The sequence below is a fragment of the Leucopleurus acutus genome (assembly GCF_964270905.1).
Source record: "Leucopleurus acutus genome assembly, chromosome: 10".
In the NCBI taxonomy this organism is placed as follows: Eukaryota; Metazoa; Chordata; class Mammalia; order Artiodactyla; family Delphinidae; genus Leucopleurus; species Leucopleurus acutus.
Window position 1 is genome coordinate 74569866 of NC_139153.1, and position 23031 is coordinate 74592896.

At 36.1% G+C, this 23031-nt stretch overlaps 1 protein-coding gene across 1 annotated transcript in view; it reads right to left on the reverse strand.

Moving 5' to 3' along the window:
- Positions 1-23031, reverse strand: part of SUPT3H (SPT3 homolog, SAGA and STAGA complex component) — a 423577-nt gene that overhangs the window by 83658 nt on the left and 316888 nt on the right. Inside the window, exons 7-10 of the mRNA XM_082847752.1 lie at positions 15422-15497; positions 10041-10153; positions 8799-8906; positions 5193-5360 (exon numbers count right to left, since the gene is read on the reverse strand). Coding sequence (XP_082703878.1) covers positions 5193-5360; positions 8799-8906; positions 10041-10153; positions 15422-15497 — 465 coding nt within the window. The remainder of the gene's footprint in view (positions 1-5192; positions 5361-8798; positions 8907-10040; positions 10154-15421; positions 15498-23031) is intronic.

Genomic DNA, 23031 nt, shown 5'->3' on the forward strand with positions numbered 1-23031 from the left:
TAACCAGGTTAATTACAACTTCCTACATACTTTGTAAAGCAAATCCACTGAAGAGGTCTTTTAGGTAACATTTTATTAGCCTAGTTTTATTTATTGAATGAGTTGGAGAGCACTACAGCTGAAAATCTTTAAAACTACTTTATAATATAGAAGTTCCTTATAGTTCAGAGTTTCCGTTTATAAATAATCAGTGAGCTCTGTCATTTTGAAAACAAAAGGGGGAGTTCAGATGTGAGGATGAAATTTAAATCTGCTTACTATCAGTTATAAAATTATATCTTGGCATAGCTCCACTACTAGTAATGGCAAATGGTTCCTATTGTGCCAATGAACTTGTAGATAAAAGTATAAAGTTTGGACAGATTATAAAAAACAAGTATCTGAAAGCAAAAGAGACTGATCTAACACAGGCAGAAACTGAAAGGCGGTGTACCCATATTTAGAAGAAGGGAATGGCTGTGGGTTGAGTTTTCTGTTTTTACTGTTTTAGCCCAAGGGTAGGCTCCAGTCAGTATAGGGAGGACATGACCTTAGAGGCATGAAGAACTATAGGCCAGAGTTCAGGGCAACCACAGTATGTGTAAAGTGAAAAAGAAAATCCCAAAAAGGACAGAATCAAAGAAGGGAAGTTCCAAATTCAGTGTATAAATTTTACCCAGTCTTTGGGTAACTTCTTAACTATTCCTTTGTGGTACCAAATCCAAAAAACCCAGGTAATCAGGTAAAGTTAAGTGAAGTGAAGAGAGAATCTAGCTGCTGAAGAGGAATTTGAGTTTGGACTTTAGAGTTCAATCTAGAAAAGTAAACTGCCTGCTTAGCACACATAGGCACACACCACCACCACCAACAACTCTCTTCATAGGAATATAACAGAATCTGAAATCTCTACAATATATTACTCACAATGTCCAGGATATAACTTAAAATTACTAGACATGCAACAATACAAGGAACTGTGACTTATACTCAATGGAGACTAAAATAATCCAGGTATTTAATTTATCATACAAGGATTTTAAAGCAGCTATTATGAAATAAAATAAACTTGTAATAAACGATAAAAAATAATAGCACAGGGAGATCAGCTCGGTGCTTTGTGACCACCTGGAGGGGTGGGATAGGGAGGGTGGGAGACGCAAGAGGGACCAGATATGGGAACATATGTATATGTATAACTGATTCACTTTGTTATAAAGTAGAAACTAACACACCATTGTAAAGCAATTATACCCCAATAAAGATGTTAAAAAAATAAATAGTAGACAAATGTAAACTACAAAAAGAAATCAAAAGGAAATTATACAACTATAAAATAAAATATCAGAACTAAGACATTACTGGATGAGTGTTAAGATTGAAGCTGACAGTAGATAGAGTTTGGAACATAAAGGAAGATCAATAGAAGTTATCCAATCTGAAGAACAGAGAGAAAAGATTGAAAGAGAAATTAAACAGAGCTTCAGGGATATGTGGAACAATATCCGAGTAACTAACGAATATGTACTTGGAGTCTCAGAAGGGGAGAAGAGGGAGCAGGAGGCAGACAAAATATCTTAAGAAATAATTGCTGATGATCCCCCCAAATTTAAAAATATTTCATTTTCAAGAAGCTCAGTGAACCCTAAGCAGAATAAATACAAAAGAAAACCATTTCTATGGATATCATGGCCAAACTGCTGAAAACCAAAAATAAAGATACAATTTTGAAAGCATCCAGAGAAAAATAATACATTACATACACAGAAACAAAACTACAAAATCTACTGACGTGATTAAAAGAAAAAGGATGCTAGAAAACAGTGGAATGATATAATTAAAGTACTGAAAATGAAACTGCCAATCCAGAATTCTATAGCCAGAGAAAATATCTTCCAGAAATGAAGGAAAAGTAAAGATATTTTCAGAAAAATGAAAATTAAGAGAAACCACCACCAGCCAGCATGTGCTATAACAAGTGCTAAATAAAATTTAGTAGAACAAAAAAGGAAAATGATACCAGAAGGAAAGTCTGATCATCAAAAGAAATAGAGGGACAGTGGAAATGGTAAATGTTAAAGTCATTTGATTACTTAAGGCAAAAATAGTGTTATGGTTTATAACATGTCAACGTAAGATGTATATCAACTATAGCATAAAGAACAAGACTAAAGTAGATAAACCTATATAAATATAAAAGTCTTACATTTCATGTGAGTAAAACAGTACAATAACAACTCTAAGTACATTGAAAATTTAAGGATCTATATTGTAGTCCTTAGCATAGCCACTAAAAAATGATGCAAAGAGATAGCACTAAGAAATCAGTAGATACATTAAAATGGATTTCTAAAGGAGTGTATATTTAAACCCAAAGGAAGATAGGAAAGAAAAACAGAAAAAAAAATAGAGAAAACAAGTAGCAAAATAACTGACCTATATCCGAACCATGTCAATACACACATTAAGCATCACAGATTTAAAGACTAAAATTAAAAGATACAGAAAGAAAGGAAAAAGAAGAGCCAACAATTTTTTGTTTACAAGAGACGTACTTTAAATATTAAAGATACAGATATACTGAAAGGAAATGGAGAGAAAAACATATATCATTTAAATAGCATAAGAAGGCTGGAATAGCTATATTAATCAGATAAAACAGTTCAAGATGGATAGTATTCCAGTGATGAAAAGAGAGATTTCAGAAAGATAAGTAAATGGAGAGATATGCCATGTTCATGGATCATAAGACTTGGTATTGTGAAGACATTTATATCCTCAAATTGATGTAAGATTTCAATCCAATCCCCTTCAAAATCTCACTAGGCTTTTCCTTTTTCTTTCTCGCTTTCTATATTTCCCTCTCTTTCTTTCTTTTTCTGGGTAGAAACTAAATTTTAATTCTAAAATTTACATAGAAATGCAAGGATACAACATATCCATATTAAACCTGAAAAATAAAGTTTGAGGACCTACACTACCTGACTTTGAGACCTCCTATAAGCCACAGTAATCAAGGCAGATGACAATGACAAAAGAACTGACAAGTCAATAAAACAAAATTGAAATCCTAGAAATAAATCGACACAGATATACGGTCATTTGAATTTCAACAAAGCCACCAAAGCAATCCAATGGGAGAAAAGAGTCTTCAACAAATGGTTCTGCAATAACTAGATATATGTAAAAAAGTGAACATGGCCTCAACTCATAAAAGACACAAAACTTAATCTGACTCGGTTAATGGAACTTAACATAAAAGGTAAAGCTAAAAAGCTTCCAGAAGAAAACACAGGAGAACATCATCATGAATTGGGAGTAGCCAAAGCTTTCTTAGACAGAACACAGAAAACAATAAACAAAAGAAAAAATTGGATAAATTAGACTTCATTAGAAGTTCAAAACTTCTGCTCAACAAAATACACCATTAAGACAATGAACAGGTGAACTACAAACAGAGAGAAAATATGTGAAAAACATATATTTGACATAGGATTGTTATACAGAATACGTAAAGAACTCCTACAAATTGTAACAAGAGACAACCCTACCTCAAAAATGTTGTGTAAAATATTTGAAGAGACTCCTCCTTGAGGAAGATATATGAATGGCCAATCGGCACATGAAAAAATGCTCAGCATTATCAGTCACCAGGAAAATACAAACTATAGTGAATTATTATTAAATACCCATCAGAATGGTTAAAAGTAAAAACAATGACAACACCAAATGTTGATGAGCATGTGGAGCAACTGAAATTCTCATCTATTGCTAAGAAAGTATAAAATGATACAACCATTGGGGAAAAAAGTTCTTGCAGTTTCTTTAAAAACTGAACACGTAGCTACTCTATGACCCGGTAATTTCATTCCTAGCTATCTACCTAAGAGAAATGAAAGCATTTGTCCATAAAGACTTGTACAATAATGCTCATAACAGGTTTATTCATAATACCTCAAAAACTGGAAATAGCCTAGGTGTCCACCAAAAATGAGAATGAGTAAACAGATATATACAAGCAACTTACTCATCAATAAAAAAGAATAAATTATACTGAAAAACATAAACTTCAAAAATGTCCTGAAAGAAATTTCACACATAAGAGTATACATACTATATTCTCTTTATATGAGGTTCTAGAATGGAAAAAACTAATGTATGATGAAAAAAAACAGAACAGTGTTTGCCTTTCTGAGGATGGTGACAGGATTGTCTGGAGGAGGTATGAAGGAACTTTCTGAACTAATGGTAATGTTTTTTATCTTGAGAGGGGATTAGAAAACAACAAATTTATACATTTGTCAAAATTCATCAAATGGTATACTTAAGAATTGAGTGGTATACTGAATATAAATGTTACCTTTAAAAAAAAGGAACCATAAACAAATTATACATAATGAAGTGTTTAGGAATGAAAAGTAAGCTGATGTATGCAGCTTACTTTTCAATGTATTAAAAAAAATGAACAGATGGATGGATTAAAGAACAACTGGATGCATATATATATAGTAAATGCAAATATAGTAAATATATAGTAAATATATTAAATATAGTAAAATGTTAACTGTAGGCTTCCCTGGTGGCACAGGGATTAAGAATCTGCCTGCCAATGCAGGGGACATGGGTTTGAGCCATGGTCCAGGAAGATCCCACATGCCACAGAGCAACTAAGCCCGTGCGCCACATCTACTGAGCCTGTATTCTAAAGCCTGTGAGCCACAACTACTGAGCCCACGTGCCACAACTACTGAAGCCTGCGCACCTAGAGCCTGTGCTCCACAATAAGAGAAGACACCGCAATGAGAAGCCCGTGCACCGCAACGAAGAGTAGCCCCCCACTCGCCGCAACTAGAGGAAGCCCGAGTGCAGCAGCGAAGACCCAACACAGCCAAAAGTAAATAAAAAAACAAACAAAACAAAACAAAAAAAACACATTGAGATACCACTACTCAAAAAAAAATACCTTAAAAAATGTTAATTGTAGAATCTAGATGGCAGATGTATGGTATTCGCTCTACAATTGTTTTAACTATTTTGTGTTTGAAAATTTTTATATTAGAAAAACTCAATTATCTTGCTGTAAACTGGCTGCTTCTAAAAATTAGATTTATGAGAAAAATAGAACACATTTTCCATACTCAACAAGACCTCTCCATTCTGCACCAAAAAAGAAAAAAGAAAGGAAAAAAAAAAGAAAAAGAAAAAATATCACTGACCTTTTTTCTCTTCCTTTGTTTGGTTTTAGCTGAGTCTTGTCCCGCACTCCCATTCCCTAGGGATCCTGATGTGGTTCTCCCTGAGAGCTGTGATCCAGATGATGGAGCGCTCGGTGTAGGAGGAGGTGTGTTCTCAGGAGAGTCTGGGTAGGACCTTAGGCAAGACCCCTGTCCAAAGAGATGTGGCTTTGAAATCAAGCAACCAGAACTTCTACTAACATTTGAGTTTGTTTAACATCTCATGAATTCAGTAATATTTGAAAGTTATAAAAACACAGTTTATTATTATCCAGTCCACTGAAATGATGCCACCATCTTACCCCTAAGGGTCTAAATATATTAATGTTTAATCTGTCTGATCATTTAGATAAAAATCAGGATTCCTCAGATACAGCTTCCAAAATTTCTGCTGATTCTGTCAAATAGAGATATTTTTACTGAGAAGTTTTGTCAGTGTTTCAAACTTACTCAAAAGGAAGTTCTAAACTTTCCCGCCAAACAGGATGCCTTCTAGACATTCTTTGTAACATGGTGACCAGCCTTCGCCTAGTAACTCAAACTCAGTGCTTTAGGGTCACTGTAGATAGATCTCTAGCTCCTCCAACACCTAGTTCCTTCCTTCATTCAGAATATGCCTCCTATCTATCTGCTTTCTTTGGTTATGACTGCAAGTCTGTTCTCTCTTCCATGTGGAAGCACTTCAAATATTGAAGACTGTTTATTTCACAGCCTCTTCTCTACTATAGGTCAAACACCTCAAGTTCCTTTCACCACTTATTATGAGACATGCTTTCAGGTTCCTCCTCCCGCCCATTACTCTCCTTTAGACATCCTTCACTTTGTCAATATCCATCCTACAGGATGGTGCCTAAACATTGAAACAAAACAAAAAACATTTTCTTTTCAGTAACATCACAATATTGGCTCCTAAGAAGTGTATAGGCAAATAAAAGTTTCTAAGTCTTTTTCATGTATGGCATTGTTAATTCTACATTATCCTCATACTATCTACTGGCCTACAATTCTCTGTAATGTATTTTAAAAATTATGTTAGGCTTGGTAACATGTTTTGCTGAAATTCAGATATTGTTTTCAATAGTATTTCTTTGATCTTCTTGCCTAGAAACATCAAACAAGAAGTAATAAACCTAATGTGGCATGAGTTGTTCTTAGAAAAAACAAGGTAACTCCTAGAGATCATTGCTTCCAGTATATGAACCATATATTAGAAAACAAAATCTAGAAAATCAATTAAAATTAACCTTGATAATCTGAGAAACCCAAGCTTAACTAGCTCAGTTCCTTATATAGTTAGTATTCAAGAACGATAATTATTAAAATAGAATACACTGTGTGAACTCCATGCCTTGAGTTTCCAATTCCAAGCTACTGTACATAGCACCTCCACCTGGATCTTCTTAAAATACCCTTTTGAACTCATCAACCTTTAGCCAAGAAACTTTCAATTCTTCCTTAATAACTCTAAGCGTCTAAGGCCTTTATCTTCTACTCTAACTCCCCACCACCCCTTCTCAGTGAATTCTTGGCTTGAATATTTTAATCGCGGTTCCCCCAGTACCATTACACTCGCGCTGCCTCTGAGGCCTCGAGTGCTTGCCCCACTTGTACCATCTCACAGAAGTCTTATTCTTCCTTCAACACCCGACTTCCTCTCTGAAGTCTTCTTTCATGGTAGTTAGGGAGCTATTTTTAATCTCTGAAATTTCTGTCTATGCCACTCATTTGGAAATTAGTACATACAATCTTGAATTGTTTGTTTGCTCGTTAATTTACTTCCTTGGTTGTTTTACAGAATGTTCTATCTCCCTAAATACAGATCATATTAGTCTCAGAGCCCCCATTTGTACCTAATTTGGTAAAGTCCTTAAAGCAGGCCCTTGATAGTGGTTGCTGATTTGCAATGTTGATGTGTAAGATTCCTTCTCTAGAGTGGCCATTCTTTTTGTGTCGTGTCAGGTAATAAAGGGCAGAAAGACTTCCAGTCTCTCCGAATGTTCATTCTGACCACCAGTCACGTTGAAGGAGGGGTGTCTGGCAAGTCAGGGAAAAGCTTGAGGCTTGTACTAACATATTTAGCCAGGATACTTCCGGACACTCACGCTCCCACCTCCCAGAGAGCCCAGGAAATTCAGCACACATAAGCCATCTTTCTTAACGGCCGGGTAGCTGGGAATAGCAGCTGTGGTTGCTGAGCAGTTGCCCAGGGCAGCTTGGCCACCCTGGAGAACCGAGAAAGTGGGAGGGACATAAAGAGTTTTCCTAGCCACGTAAGCAATCCCTTGAACGTTAAGGCTTGTTATGTTCACTGTAAATTTCTTCAATTAGAAATGTTACAACGAATTTGTCTGATGTTAATGAAAAGCATACTTATACACATATTCATAAAGTGAACATGTATCAAAGACAGTTTAAAGGGTGTTCTTTGACATCATAATTTGGGTTTGTAACATAAAGAAAACAAATAGTGTTTAATCAACTGGGTAAACTTTAGGGACTTTTAAAGTATATTCGCTGATAATAATGTATGACCTTTTCCAAGACAAAAATGGATTTTTAATGAGCATAAACATTTTAATTCTTACTTTAGTTCTAAGCCAATCTGGTTCTACAAGGGGCATAAAAAGATGTCAAACTTTTGGCATGTAATAAGATATAGGCATATATCTTTATATATTTTATATGGATCCTAGAGCAGAGATATACCTAAATTTGGAGTTTACTGGGTTCACAGATCCCTTATATCTGCAGAATGGTTTCAGAAGGTCTCTCAACACCCTGAAACTGTGTACAAAATTTGCAAATGTCTTTACTGAGAAAGGATTTACAGTTTTCTTCAGATTCTTTGAATGGCTTAGCCATTTTCAGGTTATATGTTTCACCCAACTTGATCCAAAGTTCACTTCACAATTATACATGCAGATGTTAACCTAACCTCCTTGCTTCCTTCTCTATGGTTATTAGGTTGAATTATATGAAATTGATGTTTATGTTAGTAAAAAAAAGTCAAATTATTGGCAAATTCATTAAATAGATATTACATTTCTGGTTTTTAGGCACATGCTGCTTAAAGAGAATATTTTTTATGCCCAAAATGATACACAGTTATTACACAAAGTCTTAAAGTTGGCAAGATGACTTTATAGTCCCCACAGGTGGGGATCCCAGCAACATAAATGGAATCAGAAAGGATGTGATTATCATATGATAGGGCCAACTGAAACACAAAGGATAAACGGAGCCATGCTTCTTTAAATCATGTTTAGAGATAAATCAATAACTGGAAAGTAAAACTATCAATAAATGCCAGGAATTACTATTACACGAATAATAATAATTCTCTCATCTTTGAAGCAAAAAGAAATAACTTTTCTCAATGTTATTCAATTACCTAAACCAGGTGTTTTAGGGCCAGATTGTTAGGGCCTGGTACATAGTACATATTTGTTTGAATGCTGAATGTATTAAGATTCTTTGACTGAAGGCTATATATTCCTACACAATCTTTCTCTTAGAACTACATGTAAATACCAGACGTGAGAAAAAAAATCCACAGATGGGTCAAAGACAGATTTTTTTAATACTTACCTCAGCAGAGCTGTGATACTGAATGAAGGTGGCAGAAATGGCATGGCTGAAGGGGTCTCCTGCCTTGGTTACCATGTCCTGCCTCACAAGAAGAGCCAGATCCACTAACTAGAAGATCAGAGCAATGAAACTAAAGTCACACAAATGGAAATAATCATCAGTGTCACTGAAATGGTAAAGCTAAAAGCAATATATCCCAAACGTTATTGATAATACTGTCTGCCTAAAAATCTGTATTGTGGACATGAACATATGCTTTCATTGGCTGGTAAATGGACCTACCCCTGAACATAAATGATATATTCTGACCTCCTAGTGGAGTGGTTCTCAAAGTTTGTAATCACTAGGGAAACATTTTATTTAATTTTTTAAATTAATTAATTAATTAATTTTTGGCTTAGTCAGGTCTTAGTTGAAGCCCGCGGGATCTTTCACTGCGGCGGGGGCTTCTCTCTAGTTGTGGTGCATGGGCTCCAGAGTGCACAGGCTCAGTAGTTGTGGCATGCAGGCTCTCTAGTTGTGGTGCCAGGGCTCTCTAGTTGTGGTGTGTGGGCTCCAGAGTACATGGGCTCTGTAGTTGTGGCACAGGTGCTTAGTTGCCCCGTGGCATGTGGGATCTTAGTTCCCCAACCAGGGATCGAACCTGTGTCCCCGGCACTGGAAGGCAGATTCTTAACCACTGGACCACCAGGGAAAACCTGGGAAACATTTTAAAATACATATTTCTGGGTTCCAAGCTCCAAGATTCTAATTCAGTAGGTCTGCTCTGGGGTGTAGCTGAGAAATTTACATTTTAAACAAGAACCAAGGAGATGCTGATGCTTGTAGTCTAAGAACCATGCTCTGAGAAACTAGAGGGCAGTGATTCCAGACTCAGATTTTGGTAAGCACTCAGTAGATTGTACATTTCTAGAACGCTGTTTTTCAAAGCTCAAAAATAATCTCTAAACAAGAGAGATGTGTACTTAGAATTCAGTGTTGAGGAAAAGTATGCAAGTATTCCATTTCTGGTTTGGCTAAAGTTGCAAGAAACAGTCACTTTTAGCCTAACACCCACCGGGGTTGAGGATGCAAAGAAACATAACTGAACTAAATTTTAGAAAATGCTGAGATTATCATAGGAGAGAACTCATGGCTGTTCTCATTCCTGGTAGAGCAGCAGGTGGAAGAATAATTGATGATGGACAGGGATAGGGAAAAAGGAGCTATATATGGCCTGATATGACAGATTAGAATTCTTACCTGTGCCACAGTTTCGTACGCTAAATATGCTAAAATTTCCATAGCGACAACATTGGGCTTTATCTCCAAACTGCTGCAGTCCAACCAGTCTCGAAATTTGGAGGCTTTTTTGGCTAGCCATTAAAAAAAAAAAGTATAGAAAATTTAGCTTTGGAAGTGTTTTAATACTGCATATTACTATCACAGAATGAAAAACATTTCTATTGAAAATTGCATATGAAAAACAATACATATAATATGCAACGTTTTTGAACTTATATTCTAGCCCCCCAAAATCCCTTATACATTTGCGTCTTTAGTATCTCTGCTACATAACACTGTATACTAAACCACTTAATGTTTAGCACTTCTTACAATGTGTCAGAATAAGTTATCATTGGCCATAGCTTATGTTCTAACAGTAGTCAGAGAATTACTTGCTTGATGTAACTTTAATTTATTCTTGTGGAAAGAAAATCCTGCAAGAAATAACCTGTGATAAAAAAGGAACATATAGAAATTGTATTTTTAATATCTTTCAAAATGTGTCTATTACTTGAATAGGCTCAAAGTTGTGAATTTAGAATTAAATAGAATAAACTGATATCTGGCCTGATCTAAATCCATGGTTACATTTTCCTGATTGCAAAGACGTCCAAATTCTTCAGCCTGACTCTCACAACCACCCAGACTGATTCCAACCTGCCTTTATATTATTCCCTATTAAAATGGCACTGGCCTTGAGTATAATCCTCTGTGTTCACCCCTGCATGGGATTCTCTATCACTCTGTTTCATTCATATGAATCCTGCCCATACAAGCCAAAGGTATACATCCTCAACTCTAGTCATTTACTGAACACTTATATCATCAGAGATCCTTTTGCGTCTGCTTATAATTTCTCAAGCCACATTACAAGTTTTTTGTGGACCAACACCATGCGTCACGTCTCTCTGCATACCTAACAGTACCAAGCACATATGGAACCTTCTGGTAAATATCTCTAAACCACCACAGTGCTAAGCAGAATCTAACTTGACATAGGTCCTTCATTAGATATTACTAATTTAACTAGTGACCCAGAGGGAAAAGATTGATGGTGAAGATTTTATCATATCTATAACATAATCATCTTTTTAAAAATCCAATGATTATTCTTTTGAGTAATCTGGTCCCACAGGTCTATAAAACACTTAACAGTAACTCCAAGCATGATGTTTTGATCCTTATAGATAAAGTCTTCATGGATTCCACATACAGAAGAGTTTTCTGTGAAATAAATCACAGGAGACATTAAGTCCTGCTATCGAAGCACATATCCAAAGCTGTCAGCTGTGGCAGAATTATGATAATCCCGCTTAAAGCTATCTCCCTAAAGTAACCAATCTTCCCAATGCTCTCTGACATGCAACATTCCATCTAACTAGTAAGCTGCAATAGCTCACAAACACTTGGTTAACATCTGTGGGATACTTCTGAAGTTCAAGTCAACAGGCAGCAATTTGGCAAGATCAGTAAAACTTCTGATCACTTCTCCCTTTGCAGACAGCAACATGGAAACAGGTATTTTGTGACTGTGCTCTAAACACTTTATTTTAAAAGTAAGGGAAAGAAGAGTTCTTGGTATTCTGTCAGATCTGCCTACCTAAGCAACAGAATCGTCAGCTTTCTCACTAGATCTTACGTACTGAGAATGCAGAGGTGAGGACCATGGGTCCACCATGGTATCCCAGCACCCAGAATAGTGCCTGACATTAGCACACTCACTGTAAATATTTCTAGAAGGAAGAAATGAATGAATGAATGAATGAATGAAAAATATTCCTTTAATAAAAGGGTAGGGTCCAAACTTTTCCATACATCAAAAAAGATGCATAAGACCCCTTGGGTTACTACTATGCCAGCAATCTTCCAGGTGAGGGTTCTCTGAGCTAATTCCCTCCCTGTCACGTGGAGGACTGTTTCAAAGATGGACCTTTCCAGGGTGATGCTGGTTCCAAAAAAAAACAGGCACAGATACTCTTAGTTATGATAGTTTGTTTTCACCAGAAGTAAGGGGGCATGAAACTGAATGAGTTCCTTTTCCTTCACCCCTCTTCTCAATATATCAGGAGAAAGGGTAATCCTGGAAATTGATCAACAGTCTAAATAGAATCCTGACCAAAGGTCAAAAATTCCTGGGATTATCCTCTTTCTGACACAACCTGAGTTTTCAGCCTGTGCTGGAAATAAAACTACTTTACTTAATAATTTCATATGGAAATTTAAGGTTGTCAATTCTCATACACTTTATCTTTCTCATCAGTGATCAATGGCAAAATTCAGGTTCCTCTCAATATTCCATCCTCTCACCCCTGCACACTATTTAATTATTTCTACCACATCCCTTCTCGCCAGCCTTTCCATTCCTGATCCTTCCCGCAAAGCCCTCTGTAATGCTCATTCCACTTCGAAGAAAACCTTCTGCAACTTCTATCTCTTCACAATCACTGTTCTTTGAATAAACCGAAAATAACCTTCCTCAGAGGGCATGGTTTTCCCTGGAAACTTCTATAGTAGGGGTTCCTTCTTTCTTTTCTTTTATACATATTTATTGATCAGCTACTGATTGCCAGCCTGTTCATTTCCCCATATACCTGAGGGTATATCTTCATTCTCTTTCTTTCTCCCACAGGGAAAACATAAAACAAGTAGACATCAGATTTCTAACCAACGACAGAGGCTAAAAGACAATGGAATCATGTTTTAACCAATAACTATTAGTCTACAATTTCCTACTTAACTAAACTACCATTTAAGTATGAGGGCAAAATAAAGCCATTTTTAAGACAAAAATGAGTGCTTTAAGCACTTACGGAGGCTTGGGAAAAACAAAATTAGGCTGAGAAGGGAAGTTTAGATACAGGCATACCTCAGAGATACTGTGGGTTTGGTTCCAGACCACCACAATAAATCAAATATTGCAATAAAGTGAGTTACACATATTTTTTGGTTTTCCAGTGCATATAAAAGCTATATATACACTATACTGTAGTCTAAAAGTGTAAAATAACATTATGTCTAAAAAAATAGCTTAATTAAAACTAATCCTGTTTGAAAAATGGCACCAATAGACTTGCTTGATGCAGGGTTGCCACAAACCTTCAATTCCTAAAAAAACACGCTATCTGTGAAGCACAATAACGCAAAGAGCAATAAAACGAGGTATGTCTGTAGTTACCAACTTAAAAAATTTTAAGTCAGGGTGTACTTTAGAAAAATTAAGGATAGCAACTAAAATAACAGCAACAGAATATATAATATACAAACTGTTGATGAAAAATGGAATGAAGAAAACCCAATCAATCCAAAGAAAAGGAGGAAAACCAAATAAAAAAGCACAGTAAATTGAAAACAAAATAAGACAGCATATATAAACCCAAATGTATAAGCAATTAAATACATATAAATTAAACTCATCAATTAAAATACAAAGAGACTCTCAGATTAACTAAAAAGAAAATTTAGGTATTTGTTTACAAAATCCACACATAAAACAACAGGTTGAAAGGACTGGAAACAGGTTTATCAAATTATAACTAAATTAAAGCTTTGTGAATTAATATCAGATTTTAAAAGACTTTAAGGGAAATGACTATCTGACTTACATAAATGTAAAAACAAAACACTGGTGAACATGATCAGTGTCCTGGTTTTACAACTTACCCTCAGCCTATAAAGTTATAGACATGTTATTTTAAAGTGCACCAGTAGTCTCAACTAGTGAGTGCTATGATCAGATATTTAAAAAGACACAAATGGCTGGATCACAATTCCTATATCTTGGTAATCTATCAGGTAAGGAATGCAAAGAGTCTGGTTCTGGAATTGCTGACCCCCTTGGACTGAGCATTCCCAACGACAGTATTGTGGCATATAATAAAACAGATTCTTCCACGAAGGTTTCATGATGAAGCACTTATGGGTACCATATAAAGAAATATTTTTAAATGCACAAATTCCTCTTCTTTAAAGAAAAAAAAACTAAGCATAAGATACTCTTTATCCTACAATTATTTTATACAGAAATGGAATGTATTAATTTTTAATCTACTAAGTTATGAATCAAAAAATTGTTATAAAAATCAGATTTTTAAACAAAAGATGTATTAGGACGCGTCAATGACTACATGTTTTAGTGTGAAATAGCACTTCTGTTCCTTTAAATAAATTAAATTTAAAATATGATTTAAAAAAATAGTTCAATAGCACCAAATGTTACTTTATAAAATGGAGATTTATGCTTATAAAAGACTTGAATGCCATTTTTAAACCTAAAATTTACAATACAAAAACCTCTCATTTGCTGAAATTGCCATGATCTGAAGTGTCATTTACTTAATGCTTCACAGATGTATGATGCCAAATTGTTAGTCAGGCTGCAAAGTATATTTAGTTAGGAAAAAAAATCTTCCCAAACATGTTTTCCTATATTTTACTGACATTTACATGAGGCAGTACTTGAAATGTGTCATTTATTTGCACTTTATGATCTATAAATGAAGCTCTCATTTTCTTTTTCCAAATCAAATACATTGTTATTGTGACCACATAATAGCTTTTCGTTTAAAGACACCATTGTGTCCATGATCCCCCAGATTAGGGTCATGTGCTAGTTTGTCATATTTTTAACTGGACTTTTCATCACACTTACGCTTTGACCATCACCCCGAGAGTCTTAGTCATCACTGAGCTGTTGCTGTAAGGATGTTTTGTACACAATCTAGCCCACTATTTATCAAGAGCCTTTATTCTTAGTAAGCTGTGTGCAGGGGTGGGACAGCACTCATTTTGCCATAGGTACAAGAGCATGGACTAATGAATTTGCTAACGTGGAATGCATGTCACAGCAGGAGCTTACAGACAAAGATGGAAGAGACTGTTTATGTTGATATGTTCTATTGTGGTAATATGAGAATGTACACATGAAGGGAAAGTTTGGTATTTATTACTATTAGGGGCTTTTAAATGTCATGACTGTACTACTACAGTCCATTATGGGTCAAGTACAATCAGCAATGCTAGTGTAAAAATGACTAAGAAACCAAAAAAGAAATTTAAATGGGAATATTACAAAAATTGGAATTTTTCTGACTAAAAGTAACGTGAATAATTAACATGGCTCTCTGTGTATTACCAGCACCCTTAAAAACCTCTTAACACTATTAACTGCAAAACAGCAGAGTGGGGTAAAACCTTTCATAGGCTCCCCTACAATGCACAGGCTGTTTCCATAATAGTTATAACTATGCATATATGTATTAAACTCACCAATTTCTAAGGAACACAGATGTTGCTTACTTTAGTGTATCTGTAACACATAATCTCAAAAGTATAATGAACAAAGTTAAATGCTTACTTACAGAAACTTAACTGTCGACTTTCACAGAATTCTGCATATTGAGCTGAATCCATAATTCGAGTTTGTCTTTCTGCTCTCTAATAGATAAAAATAAAAAGACACACAATTTTTAAAGCAAGTAGACTTTTATGTTTTCACAGCTAAAACCCAGAACTGAAGTTCCATTTCCTTTTCTTACTCTAGGTGAATAGTTTAGTACCACCATAAATACCATGATACATAAAATTGTGATAACAGTAGTTTTGAAGCTGGTTTCTCCTGGAAATAAAGTTTTAAAACCATTTTCCAGTCCTCTGTTATTTTTATTACAGTGGAAGAAAAAACTAAAGGACCTCACTTCTTAAGACTGTGCACTTCTAAATTTTCTTTAACTGTACCACACTCTTGAAGAAAAAGAAAACTGTGAGGTGTAACAAATCAAACAGAAAATTTGTTATGAACTCTTATTGCCTATCTGCCTTAAAGCTGGGATTTTTCAATGTTAAAATAGGAGTCAACGAATGGAATCCATATATTCCCCCTCAGTTAGAACACAGAGCCAGAGCTAACAAATCCATATTTTAAATTGCAAAGAAAATAAAGAAAAAGGTAAACACAACAAATCCTTTAATCTGAGTCCAGGTATGATTCACAGTTTGGTATAGTTTCATTCGTGGGTTTTTGGATTCAGTATAGCAGATGTTTGCTGCTTCATTGTCCCACAAGAGGTAGGATAATTATAATTCACCCATAGTTTGGTGGGAAAGAATATGACCGCTTCCGCTTCCTTGGCAAGGGAAGCATTTTGAAATGAGACAGGCTGGTACTTCTTGGAATGAGTTTCTGGCCAGTAAAGGAAAAAAAATTCCCTGAGATTTAAAATTTTTTTCTGCTTTGGAAGGACTTTCAGCAAGTTTTCTTTATCACAGTTGGTGGAACACATAAGTACCACTTCTAACGTCTACGGATCTTTTTGTATTTTTTTAAAACTGAAATTATTCTTTTTCATCTTGTTTGATTTGGGTGAGTAGACAATTTAATTCCAATGATCTATCAGTTGAATGAATAATGGCACACTAGCTGCAGCTCCACAGAGAAAAGATAGATGGGCGGTGGGAATTAAGGCAAAATTTACTAACTACTGTGGTTCCTGCTAAGACCACTGATTATTTTTTCCCTTCCTTCTCTCCCCTCCACCTTTTCCCTCCTAACCTCCTCCACACATATTCACAAACATATATATGTGTTGACACAAACCCAGACTTCTCTTGTTTATTTATTCTCTAGGTTCAAGTATCCTTTTTGAACACGTACAAGTAAATATTACTCCCACACACGTGCAGGTGTATGTATGTGCTGTATGTGTACATGTATCCTGTTGTGTGTGTATCTGAAACATCATGTTTCCTTAAGGGTATATTACTGGATAAATTTTTATGTACACAGAAGTATTTTTTGATATATGAATGCATGATTTAGTTTTGTCCTTTTTAATGTATCTGATACTTGACTCAATAAATGTTTGCTAATGGAAAACAGGAAGTAAGGAAGGGATAATTTATGTGTTTTGAACATGACAAATCAGTTACTAGTGTGTTTATTAAAACAAAAAACCTCCGAGACTGATATCTTTAATGTATGTACATATTACGTATGCATGTCTGTATGTGCATCTGACTGTCTGTGTCTGACTATAGCAGGAATCTCTCAGGTTTGAATTTCTAGCTCCTAAAAAATATCTGACACATGGTAAATGGGCATTAAAACATTTGTGGAATAAACGAATGCTACCATCTTGGTCTATGATGCAGGCAAATGGCTATAGTGCAGCCAAATCCTTCATTATCCATGCGTTCCTCCAGGTCTTCTCTGCTACTCTCCAGCTAGGCAGCCTCACGCACCAAACACATGCTAGACAGAAAGGAACCAGACGACTACGGAAAAAGAAGGTTCCTAAGGAGATTCTTAATACTAACTTTCCTCCAACAATTGGACATTCAAGATTTGGCTTCTGTATACATTCTTAGATAGCTTAGATGGTTGATGTATTTTATTTTATTTATTTATTTTTTCATATTTAAAGATTTATTTTTTAGAGTAGTTTTAGGTTCCCAGTAAAATTAAGAAGGAGGTACAGACAGCTCCCAAATACCCCATGCTCCCCCACGCGCACAGCCCCCCCATTATCAACACCCCCCGCAGAGTGGTGCGCTTGTTACAACTGATGAACCTACACTGCCACATCATTATCACCCCAGATCCACAGGTTACATTATGGTTCACCCTTGGTGTTGTACACTCTATGAGTTTGGACAAATATATGACACGTATCCATCGTTATGGTAAGTTGATGTATTTTAAGTCCTCTAGCCTCTACGCGGTAACCTTTGATCTCAGGAGCCCCGTGAAGCTACTAGGGTATGCGTAGAAATTATTCACCAAGCGCCTAGCATACAGCAAACACACAATGTGAAGCAGTTGACTCAACAGCAAAGATTTATAGACAGCACAAAATCACGGCTAGAGAGCAGCATAACGTTCATCTTGTTCAATCCCTCTCTTTTAAAGATAAGGAAATTAAGGTTCGGAGGGAAATGATCTGTGAAAGGTGACCAAGGTAGAACCGAAGCCCAGGACTCTCAATTCCTTGAGGAAGCCTGTTTTCATTATAAAGAGCTGTCTCGAACATACAGTAATTTTTTACTCCAATATTTTTCTTTGGGATCCTCTAAACTCTACATTATCTTACTAAAAGGTATTATGGAGCCACTGTAATTAACATGCCCAAACTGTTCACGAGAAAATGAAATTAGTGAGGCCCTGGATCAGCAAAGAAGGCAGATCTGGGGATAGCCTAGTACAGAGTGTACAAACTGTAATGTACCTGACAGTACACGGGGGTGCTGCAAACACGTCACAGGTGGGATACTGTTTCCCCTCAGCCTTCTGGGTGCCTCACAAGGCTGAGGCAGCAGAAACCCCAGGCTGGTAAATGTTATCATTTTCTATGTGTGCCATGACATAAAAGAGGTTGGGAAGCACTCCTACTAATGTCCTCGGAATATACACTGCATGTCACCGGGCACGCATGCTATTCACAGCACGGTCAAGTGCGCTCAACAGGCAATCAGAGACACTAACTGGGACTTGATGATGAGGAGGATGGTTCACATCCGCTCCCCATGCTAATTTTTGTTTACTCCTCTCTCTTCCCCAGGACTTGTTTCAAATAACCAAAAAAATGGGACAAATTTGGTCTCATAAAAGCATCCAAATCATTCAGCATCTGATTACATTATCTCCTGATCTTACACTATCACCTTAAATACCGGGAAAGTCAGAAAATACCTAATCTTCATGGACTATGTATTCTTCAAAGATAGTAACTATATTTTGCTTCTATAATCTCAGTGCTGGCTGAGATTTCTTAGCTTGGATTTACCTGGGCCTCGGTAAACATCTGCTGGTGGCTGAATGACTGGGCAGATGGGTGGGTAGATCGAGGCAGAAGAAATGCATATAAATCCTTGACGGCTGATCTCAAAACAGGAACTGTAATATTTGTAATCAAACCGTACAAATTCCAGAGAGGGTAGACAGTTTTTTAAGCCAAAGACCCATAAAAAACAAGACACTGGCCAACAATGAACTGAGGCTGGCTCTTATTTTCTGTGTTGTCCTAAATCCACCTCCCTTCTGCCTCTCTTCAGATCACCCTCTGTAATTCACACTAAAGTACACAGTGGCCGTCCTTTTCTATTCCTGGAACTTTAAGAAATCTCTGGAAAAAGATTCAAGCAGGAAAAAAATCATAAGCCTAATAAAATAGCATGACCAGAATAACGATGTCTACTCTTTACATAGAGCAGCACAATAACCTTTAAGACAAACAGTTTTTTTCATAGCTCCATTTTAGAAGTTGAACTTGAGCACACTCAGATGTAGAGAAGTAAAAAAAAGAAAAAAAAAATTAAAGTATATAGTTAATAAAGAGGCAAAGTGAGAAGTAAAACTTGGGTTCGTCTTGAATGACCTATTCTGAGGTGTATCACTAAATAATCATATCAGGTTAATCACAGCTTCTATTCTTCCTGAACATCCTCACATGAGGATGATCTCAGACTGCCACATAAATGTCAGGTCATCTCTGGATGACTCATGCTTTTGCATCTGCAAGTCCAGTTCGTCTTCTGCTTAATCTGGTGCTTCTACCCACTCGTGGCTTTCTTTAGGTATCAGCAGTGCTTCTGAACGCTCCTAAGAATATGCTAATAACTCAGAGGCGTCTCTGAAATTGAACCTTCCTGATACTACAACATAGCAAAGTATTACCATGTAGTGGCATACATGGATGAAAGAATTATTCCTAACATTTTCCAAATACCCAACAATATTTCAAAATTTAATTGAAATAACTTCCCAAAAAAGGTAATAGAGAATAGTTATGCTATAGTCATTCATCTCATTATCAAGGTTACAGGTCTTTCTGGTTATTGCAAAACAGAAGGCACAATTCTGTGTCAGATAAACTTACTTTCTGGGTCTTACCTAAATGAAACCAGGGGAGCAAATATCCCTACAAATGTAGTATGTAGTATAATTTGTTTGTTCAATACCTGAACGCAACAGTCTGTCAGTATATAATTGTTAATTTAAATTCTTAGTGATAAGTTTTTATGTCAGTGGATGTGAAATTGCTGTGTCTTTGAAAAATACTTTCAAGGACAGCAGTGACAATCACCATTTCCCCTGCCTATATCAGTTTGAGGTATGAGGCTGGATTACTTCTGCAGCATGCAGTTTCATTTAAATTCTCTGCATGCTTTCACTGAAGCATACGTAGAGATTATAGAAACTATGTGCTGGCGTATCTCTTGGCAGCTTCTCAAGACACATGACTTTCTTCAGCAACACAGAATCACAGAACATAACTTTGAAACCAAGATGAAAGTTTTCATCTGCTTTCACTTCCACCTTGAATTTAAAAAAAAATCTTATTTTGATTACACCTAGAAGCCTTACAATTGAAATGCAAAGTCTTTTCTGCATGGAAAAGGCCAAATGTCAATGGTAATCTACCAAAGACCTCACGTGAGGCAGGAAATGGTTGCTGAACTTGAAAACTTCATACAGAGTGGCTGCAGCAGCATCCAGCAATGTGACAACATGTGAACTGCGGAATGTTTATGTATGTTCATGTATGCTGTGGTCCACAGCAGAAGGATATTCACAGATGAGTAAACGCGACAGAATGCTGAAGCACCCTGGAACCCTCATACACCTCCGACTCACTGTAGATAAGGAAGCTGAGGTCCAAAAAGGTTTTAGGGTTTATCTGGATCATCGCAGAGGCAACCCGGTACGCAGGTGAGTGTCGGCTCGGCTTGCTGGGTCAGTTTGTAATTTACTAGATTCCCCTACCCAAGAGTTAGGTGAGTCTCCCTCAAAACATGTGGTAGCTTCCCCTGCTTTTAATGCCCACTGCAGTGCTCACCATTTTGGGCCTGGAGTACTGCAACAGGTTTCTGCTGCTTCCTTCCGAATATCTGAACTCTCCCAACCCATCTGGGTACAATTACTTTAAGTAAAAACAAAGAGAAAAGACCTTGGCACAAAGGTTACTCTTTGTCACATCTGCCATATTTTGCTGTCCCCTGCCCCTCCCTCAGGATTGTGCTGGACACCCCCTCTTCCATCCCCATGGTAATTTAACTCGTTCCCTTTCAGCATAAGTACCACATCCTCTAGCAACTTTTCCCTCAAGATTCCAGGTCACATTGATTCCTCTCTTCCGAATCATACATGTTCTTCTAGATAATATCATACCCCTGCACTTTTCTGTGTGTCCTACTTCTGTCTCCCCTCAGAGGTTATAGCTGCGAGAATGCATTATTAACTGAAAAAAGCAAGTTGAGAATCAGAATGTATGTACCTTGATCCCATTTACGTTTAAACACACAAGCGTGCACATGAGACATACATACACGTATGCAAACAATCTGGAAGTATATACATTATGCTTTTAATAGTATTAATCTTGGGGGTAACATTATAGGGAACTTTTACTTTTTCAGGTACACACTGCAGTAATTAAAATTTTTTTTCTTAACTGAATTACAATCAGGAAAGAAAAGATTTCTGAAAGTAAAGAAATCTTGTTTGACTTATAGAAGGTCATTAAATAAATGTCCATATGCAGTAAAATAATCAAAGTGGTTACTCAAGAGGCAGAAAATCACAGAGAGATAGCAGAGGCTTGGATATATGTTCTCAGTGAGATATAGTGAAAGAGGGAGAGAAAGGAGAATGTTACTGCAATGTTAAGGGAGCCAACTCGGAATTCTGACTGATGTAATCTTAAAATCAAAAGTTCATTTAAGTTTGATCCAGAATTTTCTAACTGAATAAAAATACAATATACTTACTAGCCTAAAAATCAAGGTTTCCGTTGGTGTTGATTTGCTCCCCCAGAGTGATTTTTATAATCCACCAGTTTTATGTGTCCAAGGTATTAAGAATGTATTGTAATAGCTATATGAAGTTTCCCAAGGAAATAGCTGTAGACTCTAGGAGAACATTCAAGGGATTTAAAAGGAATTTTGTGCTAAAAATAAGTGAGTAATTCTCAGCAAGTACAAAGCATCAGTGATTGAGAAATACACAAAAGGATATTTGTGACATTAGTTCATAATAGAGTTGTTTCAAAATACTGGATTTTTTTGGGTCTATACTCTTTGGGTCTAAATATATTAATGTTAACACAGGAGTTTTTTTCTTTTTCTATATATTTTAAACTATGAAGAACGAGCATGATTGGTTATATAAGGAAAATACAGTTGTTATTAAAAATCAAAATACTACACTTCAAATTGGGGTAATGCCTGCTTCAAATTTTTTAATCTGAATTTATTAAGCTAGTAGTGGGGAGAATTGTCCCCAATAAAATATTTCCTGTCTTGGGATAAAATGTGTGCTAAGAAAAGTATCACTTTTTTCCAATAACTTAGTACCAAACAACCTAATCCCATGTTTAGTTGTAAACCCTCACATAGTATTAGTACTAATTTTTACTGATGTTTTTCTGAAATTGTAAACATGCTCTGTAATAACTAAGTTGGCAAATACTATAAAAAGCTATGTGTTTCTGCCCAAACTAGTTATTTAAAGTGATAGAAGACTGACTTCTTTTTTATGTTCCTGACTGAGGGTGCTATAACCCTTTTTTGTGGTTTCTATTTGGCTGTATATCCAAAAGTGAACATATCAGGTTAATGTATGTAGGCTCTTTAGGTATTCTGAATAATATTCCTAAAAATTCTCATAGGTTTATGTAATATCCAGATGAGTCGACATAACTTTGGAGTCTAGCAAATGTACAAGGATACAGTTAAATATTTTGGTCATTTAGGGTAAAAGTTTACAACTGGAAAATATGTATATAAAGCAACTATTGCACAAAATTTAATTCATACTTTCTCTTTAACCTTGAGTGAGAGCTGCAGACCTTTCCACTTTGATTTAGTCAAAATCAAATTCTCAAGCAGTCCAACACACATACTGAACGCAGGCTGGCTTCACTTATATAGTGGGAAAGTCTGGCACCTTTAAAATAAAATCCTGTGAAGCAGGGAG